Source organism: Sus scrofa, chromosome 16 (assembly GCF_054392235.1).
Source record: "Sus scrofa isolate SSC_HxYL_T2T_F1_AM1 chromosome 16, Sscrofa_HxYL_maternal_Yorkshire_Landrace_v2.0, whole genome shotgun sequence".
NCBI lineage: Eukaryota > Metazoa > Chordata > Mammalia > Artiodactyla > Suidae > Sus > Sus scrofa.
In genome coordinates, this window is record NC_139398.1 from 66,177,290 (window position 1) to 66,190,686 (window position 13,397).

General features: G+C 43.5%; 1 protein-coding gene across 7 annotated transcripts in view; it reads right to left on the minus strand.

Annotated features, from left to right (window-relative positions):
• DOCK2 (dedicator of cytokinesis 2) overlaps window positions 1-13,397 on the minus strand; it is a 425,062-nt gene that overhangs the window by 222,762 nt on the left and 188,903 nt on the right. For all 7 annotated transcript variants that reach the window (XM_085001779.1, XM_085001778.1, XM_085001782.1 and 4 more), the window contains one exon: window positions 6,887-6,982. In XM_085001779.1, the coding sequence (XP_084857905.1) occupies window positions 6,887-6,982 (96 nt within the window). The remainder of the gene's footprint in view (window positions 1-6,886; window positions 6,983-13,397) is intronic.

Consider the following 13,397-nt stretch of genomic DNA (forward strand, 5'->3'; position numbering starts at 1 on the left):
TGAAGGTCAAGAGTCAACTGACCACCTCTGGCCAGGAACCCCTCCTTCTCCCGTCCTAGAGCATCCGTACTGCTGCCCTTTGGGGGCAGGTTGGATAGAGTTGGCATTGTCCTGCTGTGGCCCCTGCACAGGCCTTCCGAGTCTCTGGGCTCAGCGTGGCCACATAGGTGGGCCATTTGGCATTTGGAAAGTGAAGTCAGAGCTTTGAAACCAGGGTTCTGTGATGACTCAGCTGCTTTCCGGAGTCTTCGGTGCTATTATGAGGTGAAGTGATGGGGGATAGGGTGATTCCCACTTTTTTCCCCCTTTTTGAATAAACTGCTCTTAAACTCTGCAGCTGGCATCATGCCAACTGCATTTACCTTTATTTAATCATTCAATAGACTCCTCTGTGAACACTGGGTAATACGAGCCCAAATATATCACCCAGAGGCTTCCTTTCACTATCCGAAATAAAAAGCTAGATCCACATTTCAACAAAATTACCAGATGCTTTCCCTTCCAAGAACTTCTGGTGGTGCTTAGGTTCCCTGGTTGAGTGTCCCTGTGAGATGGGCCATCCCCAGCACCGGGAGGCCAGAGGCAGGGAGCAGCCTTCTCTAGAGCAGTCAGCAGCAGGATTCACTGGCTGGGGTGGGGGTGGGGGTGGGGTTCCCTGACAGCCCCCTCCCTTGCACAAGCAAGCCTGGACATTCTTCTTCACGCTTTGAGACCTATGTGCCCCAAGTACGCATGCTCTGACGTCAGAGGCCCCTGGGTTCACATTCCACCTTGCTACGAGTTGTCTGACTTTGGCCAGGATGCTTCCCTCCTCTGAAGCTCAGTCAGTCTCTTCTCTTGAACAGTGGGAAGGGACGCTATTTACCTGTGAGGACTCAAAGACAAGCTCCATCACACAATAGGGCTTTTCAGCCAAACTTCTTCTTTTCTATTTTAGCCATCTCTGAAAATTACAGTCAATGCAGTAATAAACCATTGAGTCACAATTTAACTGGTGGCATGTTCTTCTAATGGCCACATAAAATCACAGTGCATCTTACATTTGACAAAGTGACTGCAGCACATAGAAATCATTCCCTGGTAAAATGTAAACTCAGACTATTGGCTCTTTCCATTACGTTTCTACTCTTACAGCACAGTCTTCTTAAAGGAACCAAGAATATGTGGAAGGGAATGCTGGTTATAAGAGAGCTTTTGGATTGGGCTAGAAAAACATAAAAGACTTCAGTCAATACATAATATTTGCAAGAATCTTGCATACATCACTGTTCTCCAATCTTATACTTATGACAGACATCACTAATCAATTCAGCAGGTCCTCCCACCAAGCCAAGATGTAGCCTTGGAATCTTTCTCAGCACAGCACAACAAGCAGCCATTGCCAAACTGCCAGGTCTGGCATATAAAAGGAAATCTATTTTCTATCCCTAACTCAGGAGCTTGGGAGACAGAGAAAGAGAATGGGCACTGGCCAAATTAGGAAACTTAGAAATGAAAAAGATCTCAAAAATGATACAGTTCATTGCACAGAAGAAACCAAGGTCTAGAGTATGGCGAATTTCTCCTGCTCTCCCTTATCCACAGCCTGTTCCACCAAACCATGCTGCCTTTCTCAGCATCAAAGTCAAAATCCTTGGTAACTTAAGTAAACGAATACATATATCTGATAGATTAGACTCTGGCAAAATGAGGAAGAGAGGGCAGCAGTCATATAAAAGGTTTAGGGGCCTTTTGCTTTTGTAAAATTTTCTTTTGCTCATTAGTTGCCATCAACACTCCATTGTTCAGGCAGATGATCTATAGAAAAAATCTGGAATGGCTATTTCCAACAAATGATAATTACAATGTGCTGTGAACAAGAACTGATCCATGCTAGCCCTATGGTTCCTGTAATTGCAGTAGCTAACACAAAGTTTCTACTCCTTCAAATAAGAAAAAACAAAAAACAAAAAAAAAAAACCTGCTAATTAATCTCACATAATAACGTGAGAGCAACCAGCTGCCCCACACCCAATGGAGGGCTTCTTGGGAATCCAGAAGAACTAGACATGGCTGGTGTTTGCCATAAATATTGATTGTTTAATATTCCCAAGTAATGGAAACTAACCAATAAAAATCATATCTGGAAAATTAAAAGTGATGGTTTGAATGGGGATCTCTCCTCCTTGTCAAATTTCAATTTGAAATTAAATTGGGGCCTTCAGAACTAGACAGGGACACCGACCTCTGAGTAATTACCGTCCAACATCATTTGCTTTAATTTGGATGAGATGGTTCTATTCTAAGAATTGCTGGAAAAGCCCGTTTTATAAAAGTGAGGCTGCATCTTAGAGATTTGTTTATTTCTTCCTTCTCGTGCAGGCTCATCCCTTCCCCTAGTGATGCATGCTTGCTACATACCTCTAGTACTCCCCACTCAGCACTCTCCTTGTTGTAATTACAACAGCAAACTCAAGAGTCCTTGAGACTAATAACACAGCTTGCAACTGAGAACCTCTGCAAGGCTCCTGGAAGCAGCCCAGAGGAACAGGGAAGTATGAACAGGCGATTCCTTGCAGTGTTCCTACACTGCCTAAGATCTGGGTTCCCAGGATTCAGAAAAAGTGCTCCTTAAAGAAGGATAAACAACCTCAAGTGAGGGAAAAGCATATACAAAAATATGAAAGTGTGGCAGAGCACAGCATTTGCACGGGGTATTTCACTCATTCATTTGCTCAACAAATATTTGTTGAGTACCCACAGTAAGTCAAGCACCCTGCTGGGGGTTAAAGACAGAAGAATGAATAAAATGTGGTCTCTGGCCCCAGTGGGATCCATGGAATGCGGAGGGCATGAGTACAAAAATCAGAAAATCACCTTACCATGGACTAAGTACATACAACAAGCTTGACAACTAAGCTTGTGGAGGGGCCCTGACAGCAAAGGGGCAGCCAGGTGGGGAGGGACTGAGGCCGGATGTCCTGAGAACAGCAGAACCTAGTGGGTGGTTAGAAGTAGCAGCAGGTGAGTGAGAGAGTGGGGTCAAGGGCAGCTCCTCAGTTTCTAGGAGGTCAGTTCCATAAAGGGAGATCATGAACATGAATGCAGGCAGTGCGGTCTAGGCCCCAGGGCGCTGGGGATGAGCTGAGTTTGGGGTAAAGTGAATCTGAGGTACTTGAGAGACATCCCACTGGAGGTCATGATTTTCATGAAGGACGCAGACCCATGCCTAACTCATTTCTGAGTCTGTGCTGAGTCCATAAGAGGTTCTTAGAAAATGCCGAGTAGATAAAGAAATGAATATTATACATCAGATAAATATATTATACTATATACACATATGCAAATTCTCATGTCTTGTTACATTTAATTCTCACAGCAACTCTAGGAGGAAGGTCTGCTGTTACCCTACTTTACAGATAGGTCCAAGCCTCAAAAGTCTTGTTGGTGTAAGAGAGAGAGAGGCTATGTATGTATGTTATTTAAAAAAATGACTCACGGATTTTAAAAAATGACTCAAAAAAGAGACAGAACACATGGAAAGATGCTCAATATCATTAGTCATCAAGGAAATGCAAATTAAAACCACAACGAGATACCACTTGAATTGTTATGAATCCACTAGAATTGTTATAATCCACAGGACTGACCACACCAAGTGCTGGTGAGGATTTATACAAACCAGAACACTCATACACTGCATATTCTAGTTGGCTTTGGGATACAGTTAGTTTGAGGTACTTAAGAGACATCCGATTAGAGGTTATGGTTTCCTCGAGGGCATAGACCCATGCCTAACTCACTTCTGTGTCTCTGACAGGAATTTAAACTGGACAAACACTATGGACACCAGTTTGGCAGTTTCTTATAAAGTTAGACATACACTTCCCATATTCCTCAGCAATTCCACTCCTAGACTTCTACCCAAGAGAAATTAAAGTATGCTCCCACAAAATTTGTGTGGAAATGTTTATAGTAGCATTATTCATAATTGCCAAAAACTGGAAACAAGTCAAATACCTATCAACTGAAAATGAATAAACAAAATGGGTTATAGTCATACAATGTAATACCATTCATTAATTAAAAGGAATTAAGCACTAACATATCCTAAAATATGGGTGGACCTCAAAAACATTATGGTACAGAAAGAAATCGGATACAAATTATCCATATTAAATGACTTCGCTTATATGAAATTTCCAGAAAAGGCAAGTCTATAGAGACAGATTAGATTAGCAGTTGTTTGGGGTTGAGATGGGGGTGGAAGGATTGGGGTGGGCTGGAGAGTGATTGCAACGGGAACTTTTGGGGATGAAAAAGAGTGTTCTAAACTGAATTACAGTGATGGGTGCACAACTGTATGTGTTACAAAAACTCATCAAACTGAATATTTACAATGATTAAATTTAAAAGTACATAAATTAGGAGTTCCTGCTGCAGCACAACAGGATCAGCAGCATCTCTGTCGCACCAGGACACAGGTTTGATCCCCAGCCCGGCACAGTGGGTTAAAGGATCCGGCTTTGCCGCAGCTGTGGTGTAGGTCACAACTGTGGCTTGGATCTGATCCCTGGCCTGGGAACTTCATAGGCCATTGGGAGGCCAAAAAAGATTTAAAAAAATATGAAAGTATGTAAATTATACTTCAATGAAACTGTTAAAAAGAAAAAAAAAAAAGCAAGAGAGAGCTGTGTGATTTAGAAGAGGCAGGAAGGTCCCAGCCGGGTTGGTGAGACTCAAGCAGCTTTAGAGGGACTGCATCTGTGCTGAGCTTTGAAGACTCAGTAGGATTTCAACAGATGAAGATGGCACAAAAGGAATTCCAGACAAAGAAAGCAGATGAAAGTGGGAAAGCCCCCGGCAGGTTTGGGCAATACGCAGGCATCCATCTTGGTTGGATATTTAGTCGGAGGAAAGCAGACGAAAAGCCTAAAACGTTTGGCTCTGGCCACATTACAGAAGCCGAGAATGGCCAGGTTAGTGCCTTTATGCCTTAATCTGGTAGACAGTGGGGAGCCACTGAACATTCTAGAGTAGGGTCGTGTCCTGGCAAAGCAGGCCAGCAGTGAGCCATGTGCATCGGAAGGGCAAGCAATGAGGGCAGAGCATCAGATGAAAGCCTCAGAGAGCTGGCTGTAGTGAAAGAGGACCAAACTATGCTTACCTGCCTCTGTCGATAATGCAAAGGGACAGAGAGACACCTTGTACCCGATAGAAAAGAAAATCATGATAGACACCAGTTATTTGGCGCTTTCTGTGATCCAGGTACTGTTTTAAAGAATCACTGCTCTAAAGGAGAGACAGAGAGCTAAGAGCCTGCTGCTATATGTGGAATGAGCCACATAGATTGATGATCATCTTTGGGTCTGGCTCCAGAGAGAAGGAATAAAGATTAGGGAGGTCATAAAGTGCTTATCTTGGCTGTGTTATGGGAACCACAGATACGGAAGCTTGTAAATGGTGATTCTTCTATGGTGGAAGGATAGTAAGACAAATGACAGAGCACTACGTACATGGCTCTCTGCCCCAGGAGGACAGAAGCACCTGGCACTGCTGGGGCCCTCAAAGGGCGTCACCACTCTTTTAAATGTACACAATATACAGGAAGGAACCAGGCACTGAGGTGGGTAGGCAGGCCCAAAGGGGTATAAAGAAGATAGTTACACTCAGCTGCTTCTAGGGATCAAATCTATGCCCAGCTACTGACTGAATAAACACTCAGCCCCTTATGTTCTGTATCCATGAAGCAGGATGATAGTGCACTGACAATCAACATTCCCAAACCTGGCTCATACTCTAGCACTGCAAAGCAGGGATCCCAAACTGGCTTTCTGAAAGCTGAGTCCAGCTGTTTGGGGATCATAAAATGTTTATCAATATTTTCAAATTAGCTGTCAACACTTAGACATCACAAAAAGTCTGGGGCTTTTCAGCTTCTCTCAGCAAACTGGGAGTTCTGGCAGCTGTGTGGCTAATCCACATGGTGTCAATCAATCCGAGCTGAGCAGCACTTATCCTCATGACATTTTGAGTCCCTGCCTGGTACACTTCATTCTTTCCCTCGCTCATTCATTCAACAAGTCTTTATCAAGTACCTACTATATGCCAGGCATGGCTGTAGGGCCCGGAGATGCAAGTGACCAGAACAGACAAAAATCCTTTCATTTTGAAGCTTATATCCTTACAAGGAGAGCCAGCCAATAAACACAGAAGTAAAGGAATACACACACACACACAGACACACACACACACATCTCATAGGGTGATAAGTACTAAGATACATGAAGGAGAAAGGTGTAGAGACTAAAAGAGGATGGAGAGGAGCCAGATACTGGGGACAGGGTAGGGAGGTCGAGAAAGCCTCTCCAATTAGGTGACACCTAAGCCGAGATCTAATTAGCATGAGGGCACAGCCCTCAGACCTGAGCGGAGATGGGCCAAGTGGAGGGAACAGCAAATGGAATCTTGTTTTAAGTGTGAGAGAAACACATAAAGGAATGAGCGTGGGGTAGAGGGCATTTCAGATTCTAGCACTGGTTTGGATTTTATTCAGAGAGAGACGGAAAACCACGAGAGAGTGTGAGCAGAGGAGCGACATGTTGGACATGGCTTACTTACAAAAGGCTTCTCTCTGGTGAGAGAACCGTCCACTGTTTAGAGATGAGGAGAGGACAGTGAGGGTTAGAGAAGCTCAACCAATTAGGTACCATCATTCATCTCAGCAGATGAGCCCTAAGTCTTATTTTGTTTCAGCAACTTGAGTTAACTCTCATATTCTCCCGATCTACTTAGGAAAACTCGGACCCTTGTACTCCAAGACAAAGCAATGCTTTGTTACATGACCCAGTGTTCCGGAACATTCAAACAGTTTGAAATGCTTAATAAAAAGAAAAGATTTACTCACAATCAGAACGTGATCCCGCCCCATTGTGATGACAGTCCGGTTCACCGTGCGAAGCAGCTGGACCATGATTTCTTGGATGTGGTGGTAGGTGAAGGCCTGTAACACAATCAGAGACATTTGCGTGCCAATGGGGACACTGTATCTGCACACCTCCTCCAAAGGACACACAACAGTGGTCAAACATGGTGATCACCAAGGTCACTAAAACCACCAAGAATGTCAGCACATCATTCTCATCAGCACCATCATCCTCATCAGCCTGTCTCCATCATCATCATCGTCATCAGCCTGTCTCCATCATCATCATCGTCATCAGCCTGTCTCCATCATCATCACCATCATCTCAGTGCTTTGGACACTGAGAATTTCACTAGCCACCTTAAGTATATGTCAGTGATTGAGAACTTAGGCTCTAGAATCCAAAACTTATGGTTCAATAATTATTGTGGTATATTGGCTGAATTGCCTAACTTCTCTGAACCTCTGTTTCTTCATCGGTGTAACAGTCAAGGTCTAACCTGAAATAAGGAGAGCATTTAATCCAAGAAACTGGTAATACAAGTGATATAAAAGCAGAGACACCAAACAAAGTAACTTTAAGGATTAGGGACAGCAGGCAGCCACAATCACCCCTACGCAGAAGGGACAAATAGGGGAGGAAGTACTTCTACAGCCTGGGACTGGGTTATGTGATGAAAACTACAAAGATGGGAGAGCTTCGTGCATAGAGCCTGAAGTATCCACCTTGGAGGAAAGCCATGGTGACCCAGGTTGTAACATTTGTAGGGTCCTGCCTACTTTAAATGCAAGTCCCTAAATCTTGAGCAGGACTTGCTAATGTTTTGGGGGCATTTGCTGTGGTAGGCAAGGGTTTTATGCATGTTCCCCTACACCTTCAGTTCCTTTTATCGACATCGACTTAAGGCCCAGAGTTTTGTTCATGCGTACCTGGGAGTGTGGTCAGGGCCACCCAGAATGGCCTTGGGATTGTAAATCAGAACCTCTGGGTCTGAGTTCCAACTCTTCCCTGGGCAGCTGTGTGACCTCACTTATCCTCTTAACATCTCTGAGCCACAACATCCTGACCTATAAACTGTGGAAGGGTCTCTCACCAGTTTTTCAAGGTTCATGTGAACATAAAAGTGACCATGCAATTCTGGAAAGAAAAAAAACAAAAAACAAAAAACAACAACTCTTGCCTAATCCCACAGCAGGAGATTCCGTAGGCCTGAGGCAGAACTTGGGCATCAGTGATTTCTGAATTTTATGTGGGTTATTCTGATGGCTGAGAATCATGACACAACCCACTGTGAAGCTCTGGAGACGGAAGCTTGGATCTGGGAACATCCTCTGTCTCTGGGATGTAGCCAGAGCCTGAGAGAAAGAAAGTGCTCAATAAATGGTGGCAGAAAAAGCAGATGACCACTCACTCACCCCTAAGCACCTCTTAAACTTTGCTGCATTCGACTCAACTGTGATTTGTCTCAATGAAATGAAGGAAAGGAAAACGGATTTGTAGTTATGGGAGACAGAGCATGAAAACGAAAGAAGATGTGCTTATTAAAAAAACCCTCCCCTCTCGATGTGCTTTCAATGACTATGGGTGCCCCTAGATGAATAACTTGAGCTTGATTTTTCTCTGTGCCCCAGACCCACTCCCTCTGAATGTTGGCTAACCCCCACTTCCTCAGCCCTGTGGAGCTTACCAGAAGAACCTCTGCCACCAGAGCATCCATCAGCATACCTGTTTTACGGAAACAAGTTCTCATGCTCCATTAAATCCAGCCAGACCTCAGCCTTCTCCTAGGCTTGAGGCCCCTCACCATCCAGCCTTTCCCCTCATCCGGCATGTTCCTCCTGATGCTCAGGGCAGGCAAGAGAACATCTCCCTTTACCTCTTGGCTGCAGGTGACTCTCTCTCCTGACTTCCTTCCCCTTTGTTTCTTTAAGCCTTTTTACTGACGTACGGTCTCCTATTTCTTGCAGTTTGAGAGTGCAAGGCTACGGTAATAACAATAGCTAACACTTTGTGGGTGCTTACTACATGCCTGGCACTTTGCGAAATGCCTTCGTTCCTCTCATGACGACAGAGGACGATATTATGATCTCCATTGTTCAGATGGGGAAACTGAAGCCCAGAGAGGTTAAGTAATTTGTTCAGGGTCACCCAACCATAAAGTCAGGGGAAAAGGACTCAAACCTGGTAGTCTGGCTCCAGAGCCTCCTCCTCACCCAAATTCACCCGGGACGCCTGGAACATGAACCCTTTCTCAGGTTGTTACTTTGGAACCTCTTTCCAGCCATCAAGTGCCTTCCCTTGAGCCAGCTTCTGACTGCCTTTAGTGACTTCTGATCTTTTCTTTCCCTTCTAGAAAATCCCCAGTGCTGTTTTTCATTACTCCCTTATCTTTCCTGCATTCCTTTGCAACTTCATCAGCCTAAGCTCACGGCAAATTTATGATAGTTTCCATTTGATGTTTTATTTTTTCCAGGATTACAACTCTTCCTTTACCGATAGAGATAATAAAACCCTTTTCTCTTGACCTCCCATCCCCTGAATCTTTTAAATAGCCATTTCTTCTTAGTCCAAAGAGTAGCAATTAGACTGCTCAGGAAGTTTGGTATTTAAAAGTGAAAAACTGTCAAATTCAATCCTTTTCATTCTGAAAGCTCCCAATATGAGCGGTTGTGAAGCAGAGTGTTGGGGGATCAGACAGACTTGAGCTTGAATCTCAATTCTGCTCATTTGAGCCGGGTGACCTTGGGCAAATGACCTTTCCTCTCTGAGTTTCAGCTTCTTTATGGATAAAATGTGGCAAACAACAGAAACCTCAAAGTACTGGTTTGAGGAATAAACCAAGTACTGCAGGGAAAGCCTTTGTTACCAAGGGTTGGCACATAGTAAGCCTTCAATAAGTGGGGGTTGCAACTCATGTTCTGCTGGGTCTGCAGCAGCATTCGGCCAGGCTTGCAGATTCCCATCACGCAGCAGGAAGTGCAATACGAGGCAATGCATAATCTAAACTCGGGGATGATATCGAAATGTCACCCAAAGAAAGTATAGCATATATGCAAATGGAAACTTTCAAGATGATAAACCTGTGCTAAGCCATAAAAATGCAGCCACAAATCACCCGCCGTTAATTGCTCCAGGGCCAGGCAAGTGGAGGGAACCTCTAGAAAATGTCTTCTGGGCTCGAACTAAATGGTGGTTTGTAATTGAAATGACAAAGTCAGTCTTCCCATTAGAGCCCTGGCAAAGAAATTAATCCATCCAACCTAAACACAATGCAAATCAATAGTGATTTTTTTCTCCTTTTAATAATCATAGGCTGTGAGACCTGGAAGGAACTTAGAGTCCTTTCTCTAATGGAATGGCAGGCATAAGCTCACTACATGACATAGTAAAAGCGCTGGAAGGGGTGGGGGTGGGGGGCAACCCCTATCTTCTTGGCTCACACTAGGCTCGATGCCAGCCGAAGGACTTTGTAGGATGAGATTCCAAACCACTGCTTTCCCACAGTACTTCCGGAACTGTAATACAGCATACCAGATATGAGATGATTTTAAGTAATAATACATAGACATGGCATTTCCTAGCTTTGAATCAAATTACCGTGGAAAGCATTCCTTTTTTTTTTTTTTCCAGTTTTCTTTTAACCCTTGTGATGACACCAAGTAGAAAAATCTCTTTGGTACTAATACGTCTTTAGCGCCTCTCTGGTTCAAGCAAGACTCCTCTTTTAACAAAAAGGGAAGTCCTCGGGTTACAGCAGACAGTAAACGACAGCATCTAGTTAGAACTTACTAACATTGTTCTATTTTTATTGTGTTTATTTTTCAAGTTATATTTAATGCAAGTGTTTAGAAAAAAGATCCACAACTTGGAAATCAAGCAAAATGAGGATGCATGGTTTTTAAATAGAGCACTTCTGATCAGCCTGTGCTGCGGGAGGGGAGAGAGATTCTCTAACTTTCTCAAGAAATGTAACTTTGTTTGATTAACAACCCGCAAGTGATTAGAAACCAGAGACAGTATAGCCCTATAAAGTTGAAGGGTAACTGACAGAAAAGGACAGAATGTGATGCATTTTGTTTTTTGCTGGTTTGTTAAAGGTTCCATTGATCTCTAGAATTCTGTCTTATACCTAAGGACAACTTTATAGAAGCATCTCTTCTCTCACAAAAAAATCAAGAATCCTAAATACTTTTGAATCAGTTTTCATTGTTCAGCTTGTTCCCTAATTTATCAAATAAAACTTTAGCACATGCTCACTATCTAATTGCATCAGATGATATTTTTAACCCCTTGAGGACTCTATACAAGTGATACTGACTACTTAATGGCAGTGATATGAATGCTTTTCCTTTTATCATAATTACAAATGCATATAGAGTTGAAAAATATTCTTCAAAGTTCATTAAAAAAAAAAAAAAAAAAAACAAAGCAATGAAACAGGCACCCTTGACTTTCTCCTCACCAGAGGAACATCTTTACGTCTTTGAGCTGAGGTAGTTGTTATTCTGGTATTAGGACGATGTTGCCTACGATATGCTTGCACTACTTCTTTTGAAACAAATGTTTTCCTCTTTCCAATATGACCTGTGAACACCGTAAAAGACAAGGATTTCACTCTTGCTCTCCCCTCGGCCCCTTTTGGCACCGGCATCCTTCCCAGTCCTCTTTCTCCCCATCCAGCTACAGAAAATCTGGGTTTGATCAATATTTAGTGTAGCAAATGTTTGTAAACGATGAATGATTATTTTTATACCATCTTTCTTCTGATGCACAATCATCTCTTTTACTTTCCCCAATTCCCTCTGCCTGGTTCTAAAAGTTTGCTTTGCCTCACAGAGTCTCTGTGTCCTCCAAGTTACCTGTCTTCTGCTCGCCTGTTCTGCACTCTCTCTTTCCTGGCAGAGCTCTTCCTTAGTCCCCTGTAGCTGGTGATGGTACGGTCACATTTCAGGGTGGGTGACGGGAAGGCTGGTTGCCAATGCTGGGCATGTGAGTAGGACTTGCGGCCTGGGAGTTTCACTGTAGGGTGATCTGGGTGAGACGGTTACCTGGAGAGGCTCACATAGTGTTTACAAGTCTTTCTGCTGGACTGGTCTGGGCTGCTCAGAATTCTCTGATCGCTTGTCTGAAGGGTGAAGGCCTGGCTGCCAGCGTTCCAGGAGCTGTGTGAGAGGAAAGTGCTGGAGCCTTCAGCTGCCAGGATGCCCACTTTGCTGGCAACCTTGTTCTGAGTATGGCATCACTGCCTTTGATTTTGTCTAGTGTCTCCTAGATCGCATGCCCTATGTTTTATCTTCTTTCCAGAATGAACCTCCAGGGACCCAGCTACATGGAACCAGGCTGCTGCTTACACAGACTTGCAAATGCCCCTCCTTATCCGAGCCCCTCTCCTTCATTCCACCTCTGGGGCTCTCTGTACTACCATTTCCTGAAACTTTCCATCTTTGCCTTAGATTGGATGAGTTTTCAGCTTTCGCCACTGCTGGCTTATGACTCACTCTTCTTGGGTCTGCTAAGTCATTCATTACTTTCCTACACGATAGCTACTTTTCTTTATGAAGCAAAAAAAAAACCTCTCTTCAATATTTTCTCAGTAGGTTTTTTAACAAGGAGGAAAATAGATGACTAAGTTTTATCTAAAATCTTTTCAGGGATTTCTACCCTAAAAATTTGATGTTTAAACATATATAGCTGAGCCAATTTAATTAGAAATATTAAAAGTGCATGGGCTACTGCTAAATAATAAAAAATGTGATTGTGTAATGCAAATGTCTAAGGTTTTAAAAAGAGTTCTAACGCAGCCTCTAATTTTGCAGAAAGAGAAACTTCTTTTGGGGGGGGGAGGTAGTAGTACAAGGTCACATGACTAATGACAAGTCCTGTCATTAGACCTAGAGTGAGAAATCAGTTCTGCTGAGTAAGGCCCAGCTACCTGCTCTGTCCACTCAAGCGGGAGAACAGCCTTGGTCCTTGTGTTCATGCCGAGGACAATCCCAGATCCTCTTTGCAGTATTAAGATGAAGATCACCAGGTACAGAGTTAAACAAACCTTCTTTGCTTGTTTAACGAAAGAGAAATAATGCACATTCTGACCATAACATCTATGGTCACTATATTTTTTCATTGTTCTGTGTTCCTACATAAGACGTCTTTTCAGCCTGTTTCTGGTCTTGAAGTCACCACAGACACTCACCTAGAAAGAGAATATCCTGGGAGTTCCCCTCATGGCTCAGCAGTAATGAACCTGACCAGTATTCATGAGGTTGCGGATTTGATCCCTAGCCTGGCTCAGTGGATTAAGGATCTGGCGTTGCTGTGGCTGTGGTGTAGGCGGGCAGCTGCAGCTCCGATTCAACCCCTAGCCTGGGAACCTCCATATGCCAAGAGTGAGGCCTTAAGAAGACAAAAAAAGAAAAAAGAAAATATCCTAACTTCAAACAGTTACAGCCGTCATCTAAAACAGAGACGTCCTCTCTCGTTTTGGGGCCCCTT